Source organism: Hemitrygon akajei, chromosome 6 (genome assembly GCF_048418815.1).
Source record: "Hemitrygon akajei chromosome 6, sHemAka1.3, whole genome shotgun sequence".
NCBI classification, from domain to species: domain Eukaryota; kingdom Metazoa; phylum Chordata; class Chondrichthyes; order Myliobatiformes; family Dasyatidae; genus Hemitrygon; species Hemitrygon akajei.
In genome coordinates this window covers 8,923,962-8,939,937 of record NC_133129.1, presented here as the reverse complement: position 1 = coordinate 8,939,937, position 15,976 = coordinate 8,923,962, and the positions used below count along the sequence as shown (strand labels likewise).

The 15,976-nt window shown below is 44.4% G+C and overlaps 1 protein-coding gene across 3 annotated transcripts in view; it reads left to right on the top strand.

Annotated features, from left to right (window-relative positions):
* Positions 1–15,976, top strand: part of LOC140728691 (uncharacterized) — a 265,890-nt gene that overhangs the window by 53,772 nt on the left and 196,142 nt on the right. For all 3 annotated transcript variants that reach the window (XM_073047654.1, XM_073047653.1, XM_073047652.1), the window contains exon 2: positions 403–566. In XM_073047654.1, the coding sequence (XP_072903755.1) occupies positions 403–566 (164 nt within the window). The remainder of the gene's footprint in view (positions 1–402; positions 567–15,976) is intronic.

Here is a 15,976-nt window from a genome sequence, read left to right as displayed (position 1 = left end):
ACATCTCAGACATTGCCATCCCAGTATCATCTGCAAATGTTGCCACAAGGCCATCAATTCCATTATCTAAATCATTGACAAACAATGTGGAAAGTAGTGGTCCCAATATCGATTCCTGTGGAACACCAGCAGCCAACCTGAAAAGGCCCCTTGTATTCCCACTTGCTGCCTCCTGCCTGTCAGCCATTCCGCTAGCCGTTGCAGTGTATTTCTTGTAACACCATTGAGTAACAACTTTTTCTTTGAACTTTCCTGTGGATGGGTGACCAAAACTACACACAACAGTCCAAAAATCTCCGACCTGGAGGGTGAATCATGATGGTGCTAACCGGTGACTCCTTTGCTTGCATCTTTGCAAACAGCTTTATTTCCATCTTTAATATCTCTATTTTTCCCTTTCAGGGTTCTTTTGAAGACCCTGACCTGGAGTTACAAGTTGACTTCGGTTCTTTGCGGGAATGGGACCCGCTGTTGAGGTTTCGTGACTGGCCGTTATTCGACATGCCAAGGACGCGGCCCAAGAGCTTAGCTTGTCTCTGGAGTTTCGGGATTTCGTGGCTCTGTAGGTAGGTGGACCGAAGGTCGGTGTCCCAGCAGGAGATCGGTGTGTCGTGGGAGTCGGAAGATCTAAAGCTGTGTGCCCAGAGACCTGAGATCTTTGGGCACAGAGCTCGGAAAACCTGATGCAACGGACTTCTAACATTGTAAACCAGCAAGTTGTTTGTTATGTCCTGCCTCTCACTGTGAAACGGAGACACCTCTTCCTTCTTTATTAGGGAAAGAAAGAGCCTGTGGTATGTTGAATACCGGGTGAACGAGTAGTCTGTGTCTCTGCTGTTGCTTTGCTGCACTCTTGAATGCTTGGTGGTGGATGCGATGCTTTTTTTTCTTTAAGAAGGAGAGAGGCAAAAGACGGGTGAGTTATCTAAACGTGGGTGGCTTGCAAGATATTAAAGTGTGGGAGGGAGGGGAGCTGGGGGACTTTGGGGTTCTCACATTCATTCTTCGGGGGGTACTCCTTTGTTTTCGTGGATGGTTGCAAAGAAAAAGCATTTCAGGATGTATATTGTATACATTTCTCTAACCTTATATGTAGCTTTGAAACCTTTGAATTAGGCCTCACCAACATCTTTTCCAACATCAACATTGATTGATTGATTGATTTTTTTTAACTGAAGGAATCGCGGAGAGAAGGTCGTTTTTCTTTTCTTTAATAGCTCGGGGAAAAGAGGCTAGACTGTGCAGGCACGTGAAGTAGCGCGCCAAGGTTTAAAAGAAAGACCACCGTATACAGTTCTGGTCGCCTCAGTATAGGAAGGATGTGGAAGCATTGGAAAGGGTACAGAGGAGATTTACCAGGATGCTGTCTGGTTTAGAGAGAATGGATTATGATCAGAGATTAAGGGAGCTAGGGTTTTACTCTTTGGAGAGAAGGAGGATGAGAGGAGACATGATAGAGGTGTACAAGATATTAAGAGGAATAGACAGAGTGGACAGCCAGCACATCTTCCCAAGGGCACCACTGCTCAGTACAAGAGGACATGGCTTTAAGGTAAGGGGAGGGAAGTTCAAGGGGGATATTAGAGGAAGGTTTTCACTCAGAGAATGGTTGGTGCGTGGAATGCACTGCCTGAGTCAGTGGTGGAAGCAGATACACTAGTGAAGTTTAAGAGACTACTAGACAGGTATATGGAGGAATTTAAGGTGGGGGTTATATGGGAGGGAGGGTTTGAGGGTCGGCACAACATTGTGGGCTGAAGGGCCTGTAATGTGCTGTACTATTCTATGTTCTATGTATATACAGCGGCCAACTTTGGAGTGGACTGAGTCGGAGTGGGACAGCTTTGGCTCAATCAGACTTTGGCGAGAAACAGGCAGAGGCGAGGGTAGGTTCCGGTAGGTTACTGTTTTTCTTCTTTTTTTTTGTTCAGACTGTAGAATATGCCAGGCAGGATGTTGGAATGCTCCTCTGGCAGGATGTGGGAAGTCAGGGAGACTTCTAGTGTCCCTGACAACGACACCTGCAAGAAGTGCATCCAGCTGCAGCTCCTGACAGACCGTGTTAGAGAACTGGAGCAGGAGCTGGATGACCTCCGGATCATTCGGGAGACTGAGCAGTTTATAGATAGTAGTTTCCGGGAGTTAGTTACATCTAAGGACCAGGGCACAGGAAATTGGGTTACTGTCAGGCGAGGGAAGGGAAAAGGGCAGGTAGTGCAGGGTTCCCCTGTGGCCATTCCCCTCAACAACAAGTATACCGATTTGGATACTGTTGGGGGGGACGGCTTACCTGGGACAAGCTGTGGCAGCCAGATCTCTGGCACTGAGTCTGGTTCTGCAGTGCAGAAGGGAGGGTGGAAGAAGAGGAGAGTGGTAGTGATAGGGGACTCCATAGTCAGGCATACAGACAGGAGATTCTGTGGTTGTGACAGAGACTCCCAGATGGTTTGTTGCCTCCCGGGTGCCAGGGTCAGGGATGTCTCTGATCACATGCACAGCATTCTGAAGTGGGAGGGTGATCAGCCAGATGTTGTGGTACACATCGGTACCAATGACATAGGTAGAAAGAGTCAGGAGGTCCTGAAGAGTGAGTACAGAGAGCTTGGTAGGAAGTTGAAAAACAGGACCTCGAGGGTAGTAATCTCCGGATTGTTACCTGTGCCACGTGCCAGTGAGGGTAAGAGTAGATTTCTCTGGCAGATGAACACGTGGCTGAGAAACTGGTGTAGGGGGCAGGGTTTCAGATTTCTAGATCATTGGGACCTCTTCTGGGGCAAGTGGGGCCTGTACAAGAGAGACGGGTTACAGCTGAACTACAAGGGGATCAATATACTTGCAGGAAGGTTTGTTTGTGTTATCGGGGAGGGTTTAAACTAGATTTGCAGGGGGATGGGAACCAGAGTGCCAGAGTAGATAGTGGAATGAGGGTAAAAACAAATGATGTTAGTAATTCGTGCAAAGTCACAAATAGTAAGGTTGTGTGTGGTGGTAATAATCTTCTGAGGTGTGTCTATTTCAATGTGAGCAGTATTGTGGGAAAGGCAGACGAGCTGAGGGCCTGGATTGACACGTGGAATTATGACATCATAGCCATTACTGAAACTGGGCTACAGGAGGGGAAGGACTGGCAGCTCAATGTTCCAGGGTTCCGATGTTTCAGACGTGATAGAGACAGAGGGATGAAGGGTGGGGGGGGGGGGGTGGCTTTGCTAGTCAGGGAAAATATTACAGCAGTGCTTCGGCAGGACAGATTAGAGGGCTTGTCTACTGAGGCCATATGGGTGGAGCTGAGAAACAGGAAAGGTATGACCACATTAATAGGGTTGTATTATAGACCACCCAATAGTCTGCGAGAATTGGAGGAGCAAATCTGCAGAGATAACAGACAACTGCAGGAGACAGAAAGTTATGATTGTAGGGGATTTTAATTTTCCACACATTGATTGGGACTCCCATACTGTTAAAGGTCTAGATGTGTTAGAGTTTGTAAAATGTGTTCAGGAAAGTTTTCTAATTCAATATATAGATGTACCAACTAGGGAGGATGCAATATTAGATCTCCTATTAGGAAATGTGTTAGGGCAGGTGACGAAAATGTGCGTAGGGGAACAATTTGTTTCCAGTGATCATAATGTCATTAGTTTCAACTTGATCATGGATAAAGATAGATCTGGTCTTGGGGTTGAAGTTCTAAACTGGAAAAAGGCCAAATTTGAAGAAATGGGAAAGGATCTAAAAAGCGTAGATTGGAACAGGTTGTTCTCTGGCAAGGATGTGATTGGTAAGTGGGAGGCCTTCAAAGGAGAAATTTTGAGAGTGCAGAGTTTGCATGTTCCTGTCAGGGTTAAAGGCAAAATGAATAAGAATAAGGAATCTTGGTTCTCGAGAGATATTGAAACTCTGATGAAGAAGAGAGAGATGTATAACATGTATAGGCAACAGGGAGGAAATAAGATGCTTGAGGAGTACAAAAAGAGTAAGAAAATATTTAAGAAAGAAATCAGGAGGGCTAAAAGTCAAGTCAAGTCAACTTTTATTGTCATTTCAACCATAGAACATAGAATAGTACAGCACATTACAGGCCCTTCAGCCCACAATGTTGTGCCGACCTGCAAACCCTGCCTCCCATATAACCCCTCCACCTTAAATTCCTCCATATACCTGTCTAGTAGTCTCTTAAACTTCACTAGTGTATCTGCCTCCACCACTGACTCAGGCAGTGCATTCCACGCACCAACCACTCTCTGAGTGAAAAACCTTCCTCTAATATCCCCCTTGAACTTCCCTCCCCTTACCCTAAAGCCACGCCCTCTTGTACTGAGCAGTGGTACCCTGGGGAAGAGGCGCTGGCTATCCACTCTGTCTATTCCTCTTAATATCTTGTACACCTCTATCATGTCTCCTCTCATCCTCTTTCTCTCCAAAGAGTAAAGCCCCAGCTCCCTTAATCTCTGATCATAACCCATACTCTCTAAACCAGGCAGCATCATGGTAAATCTCCTCTGTACCCTTTCCAATGCTTCCACATTCTTCCTATAGTGAGGTGACCAGAACTGGACACAGTACTCCAAGTGTGGCCTAACCAGAGTTTTATAGAGCTGCATCATAACTGCTGGTACAGTGCATAGTAAAAATGAGACAACGTTTTTCAGGACCATGGTGTTACATGACACAGTACAAAAAACTATACTGAACTACGTAACTAAAAAAAACACAGAGAAAGCTACACTAGACTACAGACCCACACTGGACTGCATAAAGTGCACAAAAACAGTGCAGGCATTACAATAAATAATAAACAGGACTGCAGGGCAAGGTGTCAGTCCAGGCTTCGGATATTGAGGAGTCTGATAGCTTGGGGGAAGAAACTGTTACATAGTCTGGTCGTGAGAGCCCGAATGCTTCGGAGCCTTTTCCCAGACGGCAGGAGGGAGAAGAGATTGTATGAGGAGTTCATGGGGTCCTTCATGATGCTGTTTCCTTTGTGGATGTGGTGTGTAGTGTAAATGTCCGTGATGGCAGGAAGAGAGACCCCAATTATCTTCTCAGCTGACCTCACTATCCGCTGCAGGGTCTTGCGATCCGAGATGGTGCAATTTCCAAACCAGGCAGTGATGCAGTTGCTCAGGATGCTCTCAATACAACCCCTGTAGAATGTGATGAGGAGGGGGGGTGGGAGATGGACTTTCCTCAGCCTTTGCAAAAAGTAGAGACGCTGCTGGGCTTTCTTTGCTATGGAGCTGGTGTTGAGGGACCAGGTGAGATACTCCACATGAGGTTGCTTTGGCAGTCAGGGTGAAGGATAATCCTAAGAGCTTCTACAGGTATGTTAAGAGCAAAAGGATAGTAAGGGATAAAATTGGTCCTCTTGAAGATCAAAGTGGTTGGCTATGTATGGAACCAAAAGAAATGGGAGAGATATTAAAAGGGTTTTTTTGCATCTGTATTTACTAAGGAAACTGGAATGGAGTCTATGGAAACAAGGCAAACAAGTAGGGAGGTCATGGAACTTATACAGATTAAAGAGGAGGAGGTGCTTGCTGTCTTGAGACAAATCAGAGTAGATAAATCCCCAGGACCTGACAGGGTATTCCCTTGGACCTTGAAGGAAGACTAGTGTTGAAATTGCAGGGGCCCTGACAGAAATATTTAAAATGTCAATATCCACGGGTCAGGTGCCGGAGGATTGGAGGATAGCTCATGTAGTTCCGTTGTTCAAAAAAAGCTCAACAAGTAAGCCAGGAAATTATAGGCCGGTAAGTTAGGATCTACAAGTATTTGGATAGACAGGGACTTAGTAGAAAAAGTCAGCATGGCTTTGTGCGTGGTGGGTCTATTAGAGTTTTTCGAGGAAGTTACCAGGAAAGTGGATGAAGGGAAGGCAGTGGATGTTGTATACATCGACTTCAGTAAGGCCTTTGACAAGGTCCCGTATGGGAGGTTAGTTAGGAAGATTCAGTCACTAGTTATACATGGAGAGGTAGTAAATTGGATTAGACATTGGCTCAATGGGAGAAGCTAGAGAGTGGTAGTGGAGGATTGCTACTCTGAGTGGAGGCCTGTGACTAGTGGTGTGCCACAGGGATCAGTGCTGGGACCATTGTTATTTGTCATCTATATCAATGATCTGGATGATAATGTGGCAAATTGGATCAGCAAATTTACTGATGATACAAAGATTGGAGGTGCAGTGGACAGTGAGGAAGGTTTTCAAAGCTTGCGAAGGGATTTGGACCAGTTGGAGGAATGGGCTGAAAAATGGCAGATGGAGTTTAATGCAGACAAGTGTGAGGTATTGCACTTCGGAAGGTCAAACCAAGGTAGACCATACAAGGTAAATGGTAGGATACTGAGGAGTGCAGTAGAACAGAGGGATCTGAAGTACAGATACATAATTCCCTATAAGTGGCATCACAAGTAGATAGGGTCATAAAGAGAGCTTTTGGTACATTGGCCTTTATAAATCAAAGTATTGAGTATAAGAGTTGGAATGTAATGGTGAGGCTGAATTTAGAGTATTGTGTGCAGTTTTGGTCACCTAATTACAGGAAGGATATTAATAAGGTTGAAAGAGTGCAGAGAAGGTTTACAAGGATGTTGTCGGGACTTGAGAAACTGAGTTACTGAGAAAGGTTGAATAGGTTAGGACTTTATTCCCTGGAGTGTAGGAGAATGAGGGGAGATTTGATAGAGATGTATAAAATTATGATGGGTATAGATAGAGTGAATGCAAGCAGGCTTTTTCCACTGAGGCTAGGGGAGAAAAAAAACAGAGGTCATGGGTTAAGGGTGAAGGGGGAAAAGTTTAAAGGGAACTTGGGGGGGGGGCTTCACGCAGAGAGTAGTGGGAGTGTGGAATGAGCTGCCAGATGAAGTGATGAATGTGGGCTCACTTTTGACATTTTAGAAAAACTTGGACAGGTATATGGATGAGAGGGGTTTGGAGGTATATGGCCCAGGTGCAGGTCAGTGTGACTAGGCAGAAAAATGATTTGACACAGCCAAGAAGGGCCAAAAGACCTGTTTCTGTGCTGTAATGTTCTATGGTTCTATTACAGCCTAACTACTCCTATGCTCAATACTTTGAAGGCCAATTCGCCAATGTGTCCCTATCTACCTGTGACATCATTTTCAAGGAAAAGTAGACCTGTATTCCCAGAACCCTTTGTTCTACCACACTACTCAATGCACTACCATTCACTGTGTAAGACCTACTCTGGTTGGTCCTCCCAAAGTGCAACACCTCACACTTGACTGCATGAAATTCCCTCTGCCTTTTTTCAGCCCATTTTTCCAGTTTGTCCAGATCCTACTGCAAGCTTTGATAGTCTTCCTTACTGTCCGTTACACCCCAGTCTTGTTGTCATCTGTAAATTTGCTGATTGAGTTAACCACATGTTCATCCAGATCATTGATATAAATGACAAACAACAATATCCTGTGGCACTCCACTGGTAACAGGCCTCCAGTCAGAGAGGCAACCATCTACTACCTCTCTCTGGCTACTCGTGCAAAGCTGATTTGTTGAATCCAATTTGCTACCTCATCTTGAATGGCTAGTGACTGAACCTTCTTGACCAACTTCCCATGTGGGACCGTGTCAAATGCCTTGTTGAAGTCCATGTAGACAGCATCCACTGCCTTGCCCTCATCAACTTTCCTAGTAATGTTCTCAAAAAACTGGCTCGGGTTGGGGTAAATGATCTGTCTACCCTATCTATGGCTCTTGTAATTTTATAAACTATCGGCGCACCTTCAACCTCAGTGCTTCAGAGAAAACAACCCAAGCTATCCAACCTATTTTAGGCAGCATTCTGATAGACCTCTTCTGCAGCCTTTCCAAAGATTCCACATCAGTGCTATTAAGGGTTCTATTATTCACTATGTGCTTTCCCCCTTATATTTGATTTCTGCCCCCTGAGTATGACACTTCATATTTGTCTGATTAAATTCTGTCTGCAGTTTTTACGCCCACGTGCTGTATGCAACTGATCAATATTCTGTTGTATCCTCTGATAGCTGTCTACACTGTTTACAGCTCCACCAGTCTTTGTGTTGTCTGCAAACTTTGCCCAAGACATTTATATACATCACAAACAATATAGACTCCAGCAGTGATACCACCAGAACATAGAACTCCAGTCAGAATACCACCCTTCCCCCAGTATACGCTACCTTCTGTAGGGTAAACCAGTTCTGACTCCAAACTCCCAAGTCATCATGGATCCCATGCATAGTGACATTTGAAGGCAGTATGCAGGGTTAAAGGCGGAATTCTTAACAGTGTGGAAGAACAGAGGGATCTTAGGGTCCATGTCCACAAATCCATCTAACTCGAGTTGATAGGGTGGTTAAGAAGGTACAGTATATGATGTGTTGGCTTTCTTTAGTCAGGGGATTGAATTCAAGAGCTGTGAGATAATGTTGAAACCCTATAAAACCTTGGTTAGACCACTTGGTATTCATTTCTGGTCACCTCATAGGAAGGATGTGGAAGCTTTAGAGAGGAGGAGAGGAAATTTACCAGGATGCTGTCTGAATCAGAGAGGATGTCTTGTGAGGATAGGTTGAGCGAGCTAGAGTTTCTTTCTTTGGAGTGAAGGAGGATGAGAAGTGACTTAATAGAGGTATACAAGATGATAATAGGCATAGATTGAGTGGACAGCCAAAAACTTTTTCCCTTGGCAGAAATGGCTGTTACAAGGGGGCATAATTATAAGGTGAACAGAGGAAAGTATGGGTGGCATGTCAGAGGTAAATGTGTGGAAAGTACTGCCAGGGGTGGTGGTGGTGGAGGCGGTGGATACATTAGGGACATCTGAGAGGTTCTAGATAGGCACATAGATGATAGAAAAATGGCTAGATATATTCTGGTAATTTCAAGCTGCCAGTTCTGTTGATCTTGCAACCAGTTCTCCATTGTTGCCACAACATCACAGTTCAATGCACTGATCCAGGCTCAAAATCCTATCTGACAAACCTGTTAGAGTTCTCTGAGACCTCAGCACTCCTTGCATTAACACAAATACACTTCAGTCCATTAGTCCTACTGTGCTCAATAAACTATCCCTCCTTGTCCTTACTTGACCCCTCAATCCCTCTAATTGGTGCCCTGCAGCATTTCCTACTCCCCTGCCACATAGACAACACCCAATCTGTACCTTGATCAATCACCTTTATTACCTACTCGAGAAAACCTTCATTCAGTTAGTAAGAGACGTAATACACACAAAATGCTGGAGGAATTCAGCAGGCCAGGCAACATCTATTGAAAAGAGTAAACAGTTGATGTTTCAGGCCGAGACCCCTCATTGGGACTGGGGAATAAAGGATGAGAGCAGGAAGGTGCGGGGAGGAGGAGACGGTGACAGGGGATAGGTGAAACCAGGAGAGGGGTGAAATAAAAAGCTGTGGAAAGTGTGATGCATAGAACACAGTGGGAGAAGTAGTCAGTTGAATGTAGGTACCTGGGGTCCTCAGAGGGTCTGAATCGAAAAGCTTGTATATGGATCTAGAAGCCATATGGCACAAGATGTTATTCAGATTCAATGGCTTCTCCCACCGTAGTCTACGAATCTTGCTTTCCACAATTCTTTACTTCACAACTCCCTTTCTCCCGGTTTCACCTATCCCCTTCCATTCTGTGCTTCTTACTCCCCTCCCCCCACCTTCTTGTTCTGACCTCATCTTTTTTCCCATTCCTGATGAAGGGTCTCAAACCAAAACATCAACTGTTTACTCTTTTCCATAGATGCTGCCTGGCCTGCTGAGTTCCTCTGGCATTTTGTGTGTTCCTTTGTAGTTCCAGCATTCTCAGAATTTCCCAGCAGTCTGTCACCTCTTTCAATATCCTGGAATAAATACAAATAGACTTGTTCACTTTGATGCTCTTCAAAAGACCACACACCACCACCTCCTTGGTCTCAAAGTGCTCTAGCACATTGGCATTGTTGACACTGTTCTCACTGCCCTGCCAGACTGGAATGGATGATTCCAGGTGGCTGGAGTGTTCAGGGACATCATCAGTCTCTCACTCTGGAATCTGATGTTTCTACCTCCTTCAACGTGGCATGAATTGTACAGATGACTAAGAACAGTAAAGTGATCTGTCTCAATGAGTATTTACCTTAATGAAGTGCTTTGAGAACTTGGTTATGACTTGAAAGCAAAATGGGAAGTAAATTTTACCATGGTAGAGATGTCCATAATGAGAGTGAGGGGTAGCATGGTTGGGGAGGATCTGAGACTTTTTCAGAGAGTGGTTGGAATCTGGAACAAGTTGACTTAATTAGTAGTGGAGCCAAGAACTGTGACCACATTTAACAAGCACCTGGAATGGAATGGCCAAAGCATAGACAGCTAGGGAGCATGTCAACGAGATGAGGGTACTTGTATAGTTTACAGTTGGTACCGTATGACTCCATGCCTAACCGAAGATGTTTTTCTCTCCACAGATGCAGGGCACATTCAGCAGGCACAGTCACCACATTTTTTTTCTAGTTGTATTTCAGAGGAGATGCTTCTTTGGATCTCAAGTTTTACTGCCACTCATCATTGCTCCAACCACAGTGTTGCTAAAGTTGCTACCTTTGATAAGATCACTGACATTTTTCACCTTTTGTGTGAACCTGAGGTGCTATGTGTGGTGAAGGTGTTAGTATTGTTTTATTATTGTCACAGTTAATCTTCCCTTGCCTACAGTTTGTACTGATCAAATTATTAACCAGTGTATTGAGATAAGCCAAGGTAAAGCAGTAACAACACAGAATAAAGTGGAACAGCTACAGAGAAAGACAAAGTGCAAATTCGTAATGAGATAGATTGTCATAATTGAGAACCATTTAATAGTCTGATGATAGCAGGGTAGAAGCTGTCCTTGAGTCTGCTGGTACATTCTTGTTGGCTTTTGTATCTTCTGCCTGATGGAAGAGGGAACAAGAGAGAATGTCTGTTAGTGGGGTCTTTGATTATGCTGTGTGTTTTCTGAGGCAGTGAGAAGTATAGACTGAGTCTATAGGAGGGAGGCTGCTTTACATGACTGGCTGAGCTCTGTGCACCATCCCTGCGATCATGTGCAGAGCAGTTACCATACCAAACTGCTATGCATCCATGGGGCATCGATAAAAATTGGTAAATGTTGATGGGGATTACTGAATGTTGTTAGCCTCCTCAGGAACTAGAGGAGTTGGTGAGATTACTTAACCATGACACCAACATGTTGGACCCAGATAGGCAATTAGTGATGATCATTCCTAGGAACATGAAGCTCTCCTCTGCAAAACCATTGATGTAGACACGAGCATGTACACTGCCTCCATCCCTGCAGTCAAAGAGTAGCATGTTTGTTTTGTTGACATTGAGGAAACTTTGATAGCATAAGACCATAAGTCATAGGAGCACAATTAGGCCATTTGGCCCATCAAGTCTGCTCCGCCATTCAATTGTGACTGATCCTTTCTTTTCCCTCCTCCTCAAACCCATTTCCCAGCCTTCTCCCCAAAATCTTTGATGCCATGTCCAATCAAGAACCTATCAATCTCTGCCTTAAAATCAACTTGTCCTCCACAGCTACACATGGCAACAAATTCCACAAATTCACCACCCTCTGGCTGAAGAAATTTCTCCGCATCTCTGTTCTGAATGGACGCTCCTCTATCCTGAGGCTATGCCCTCTTGTCCTAGACTCTCCCACCATGGGAAACATCTTTTCCACATCTACTCTGTCTAGGCCTTTCAATATTCGAAAGATTTCAATGAGATTAGACCGTAAGACCATAAGACAAAGAAGCAGAAGTCAGCCATTTGGTCCATTGAGTCTGCTCTGCCATTTTATCATGAGCTGATCCATTCTCCCATTTAGTCCCATTCCCCCACCTTCTCACCATAACCTTTGATGCCCCGGCTACTCAGATACCTATCAATCTCTGCCTTAAGTACACCCAATGAGTTGGCCTCCACTGCTGCCCATGGCAACAAAATCCACAGATTCACCACCCTCTGGCTAAAAAAATTTCTTCACATCTCTGTTCTGAATGGACGCCCTTCAATCCTCAAGTCATGCCCTCTCGTACTAGACTCCCCCACCATGGGAAACAACTTCACCACATCCACTCTGTCCATGCCTTTCAACATTTGAAATGTTTCTATGAGGTCCCCCCTCATTCTTCTAAACTCCAAGGACTACAGTCCAAGAGCAGTCAAACGTTCCTTATATGGTAACTCTCTGATTCCTGGAATCATTCTAGTGAATCTTCTTTGAACCCTCTCCAATGTCAGCACATCCTTTCTTAAATAAGGAGCCCAAAACTGCACACAGTACTCCAAGTGAGGTCTTAGCAGTGCCTTATAGAGCCTCAACATCACATCCCTGCTCCTATACTCTATTCCTCTAGAAATGAATGCCAACATTGCATTCGCCTTCTTCACCACTGACTCAACCTGGAGGTTAACCTTAAGGGTATCCTGCATGAGGACTCCCAAGTCCCGTTGCATCTCAGAACTCTGAATTCTTTTCCCATTTAAATAATAGTCTGCCTGTTTATTTCTTCTACCAAAGTGCATGACCATACACTTTCCAACATTGTGTTTCATTTGCCACTTCTTTGTCCATTCTCCCAATTTATTCAAGTCTCTCTGCAGACTCTCTGTTTCCTCAGCACTACCAGCCCCTCCACCTATCTTTGTATCATCAGCAAACTTAGCCACAAAGCCATCTGTTCCATAATCCAAATCGTTGATGTACAACGTAAAAAGAAGCGGCCTCAACACAGACCCCCGTGGAACACCACTGGTAACCAGCAGCCAACCAGAATGGGATCCCTTTATTCCCACTCTCTGATTCCTGCCAATCAACCAACGCTCTATCCACGTATGTAACTTTCCTGTAATTCCATGGGCTCTTATATTGTTTAGCAGCCTCATGTGCGGCACCTTGTCAAAGGCCTTTTGAAAATCCAAATACACAACATCCACTGCATCTCCCTTGTCTAGCCTACTTGTAATTTCCTCAAAAAATTTAAGGAAACCATGCTGAATTCTGCCTATCTTGCCATATGCCTCCAGGTGTGCAGTTTTGGGCTCCTTATTTAAGAAAGGATGTGCTGATGTTGCAGAGGGTTCAGAGAAGATTCACTAGAATGATTCCAGGAATGAGAGGGTTAACATATGAGGAATGTTTGATCGCTCTTGGACTATACTCCTTGGAGTTTAGAAGAATGAGGGAGGATCTCATAGAAACATTTCAAATGTTGAAAGGCATGGACAGAGTGGATGTGGTGAAATTGTTTCCCATGGTGGGGGAGTCTAGTACGAGAAGGCATGGCTTGAGGATTGAAGGGTGTCCATTCAGAACAGAGATGCGAAGAAATTTTTTTAGCCAGAGGGTGGTGAATCTGTGGAATTTGTTGCCATAGACGGCAGTGGAGGCCAAGTCATTGGGTGTATTTAAGACCATAAGATATAGAAACAGAAGTAGGCCATTTGGCTCATCAAGGCAGAGGTTTATAGGTATCTGAGTAGCCAGGGCATCAAATGTTATGGTGAGAAGGCGGGTGAGTGGGACAAAATGGGAGAATGGATCAGCTCATGATAAAATGGCGGAGCAGACTCGATGGGCTGAATGGCCGACTTCTGCTCCTTTGTCTTATGGTCTTATGGAAATACTGCTATGTCAGAATTTACTTCCTCCCTTTCAAATTTCAAGTTGAACTCAATCATATTGTGATTGTGATCACTGTCTCCTAAGGGTTTCATTAGCTTCAGCTCCCTAATCGCCTCTGCTTCATTTCATAACCCCATTCCAGTATAGCTGATCCCCTAGTAGGCTCGATGACAAACTGCTCTAAAAAGCCATCTCGTAGGCAATCAACAAACTCACTCTCTTGAGATCCATTACCAACCTGATTTTCCCAATTGACCTGCGTGTTAAAATCACCCATGATTATCATAACGATGCCCTTTTGACACGCCTTTCCTATTTCCTGTTGTAATTTGTGGTCCACATCCTAGCTACTGTTGGGAGGCCTGTATATAACTGCCATCAGGGTCCTTTTACCTTTGCAGTTTTTTAACTCAATCCCCAAGGGTTCAACATTGTAACTTGTATACCATATCCTTACTACTGTTTGAGCATCTGTATATCACTCCCATCAGGGTCTTTTTATCCTTGCAGTTCCTTAGCTCTATCCACAGCAATTTAGCACCTTCTGACCATATGTCACCTTTTTCTAATGATTGAATTTCATTTTTTACCAACAGCGCCACGCAACCCCCTGGGCCTTCCTGCCTGTCCTTCCAATACAATGTGTATCGTTGGACATTAAGCTCCTAAGGTGTAGGCCTGACTCCATTTGGCATGTTATGAACAGTCTCAAGCCCTGCATCCAAGGAATGATGTGCTAGTCCTGGAGAGGTTTCAGAGGATGTTCACAAGAATGATCCCAGGGAACATTTAATATCTGGGGGTTTGTACTCTATTGAGATTGGAAGGAAGAGGGGTTAATCTTATTGGAAACTGTCAGATATCAGTTCATCCCCCAGAGAAGGAAGGATTCAAAGGGGGGAAAGGGGCCACAGTGGTTGACGAAGGAAGTCAGAGATTGCATAGCATTAAAAAAAAAGGAAATATGACAGAGCTAAGGTGAGTGGGAGGACAGATGATTGGGAAATTTTTAAGGAACAACAGAACTTAACTAAAAAGACAATACGGGGAGAAAAAATGAGGTACGAACGCAAGCTAGCCAGGAATATAAAGGAAGATAGCAAAAGCTTTTTTAGGTATGTGAAGAGAAAGAAGATAGTTAAGAACAATGTTGGGCCCTTGAAGAATGAATTGGGTGAAATTGTTATGGGAAACAGAGAAATGGCAGAAGAATTTAATAAGTACTAGGGAAGACACAAGCAATCTCCCAGATTTATGGATGGGCCAAGGACATAGGGTAACAGAGGAAATGAAACAGATTGACATTAGGAAGGAAACGGTGATGAGTAGACTGATGGGACTGAAGGCTGACAAATCCCCAGGCCCAGATGGTCTGCATCCTAGGGTACTAAAGGAGGTGGCCCCGGAAATTGCAGATGCATTGGTAATCATTTTCCAATGTTCCTTAGATTCAGGATCAGTTCCTGAGGATTGGAAAATGGCTAATGTTATCCCACTTTTTAAGAAAGGAGGGAGGGAGAAAACAGAGAACTATCATCCTGTCAGCCTAACGTCAGTAGTGGGGAAGATGCTAGAGTCCATTATTAAAGATGAAATAGTGGCATATCTAGATAGCAGTGATAGGATTGGGCCGAGCCAGCATGGATTTACCAAGGGCAAATCATGCTTGACTAATCTGTTGATGTTTTTCGAGGATGTAACCAGGAAGTTAGACAAGGGAGATCCAGTGGATGTAGTGTACCTCGATTTTCAGAAGGCATTTGATAAGGTCCCACATAGGAGATTGGTGGGTAAAATCAGAGCTCATGGCATTGGGGGGAAGATATTGACATGGATAGAAAACTGGTTGGCAGATAGAAAGCAAAGGGTAACGGTGAATGGGTGTTTCTCGGAATGGCAGGTGGTGACTAGTGGGGTGCCACAGGGCTCGGTATTGGGACCACAGCTGTTTACGATTTACATCAACGATTTAGATGAAGGCATTGAGAATAACATCAGCAAGTTTGCTGATGATACTAAGCTGAGTGGCGGTGTGACGTGATGAGGATGTTAGGAGAATTCAGGGTGACTTGGATAGGCTGGGTGAGTGGACAGATACTTGGCAGATGATGTTTAATGTGAATAAGTGTGAGGTTATCCACTTTGGTAGTAAGAACAGGAAGGCAGATTATTATCTGAATGGTGTAGAGTTAGGTAAGGGAGAAATACAAAGAGATCAAGGAGTCCTTGTTCATCAGTCACTGAAGGTGAATGAGCAAGTGCAGCAGGCAGTGAAGAAGACTAATGGAATGTTGGCCTTTATTACAAAGAGAATTG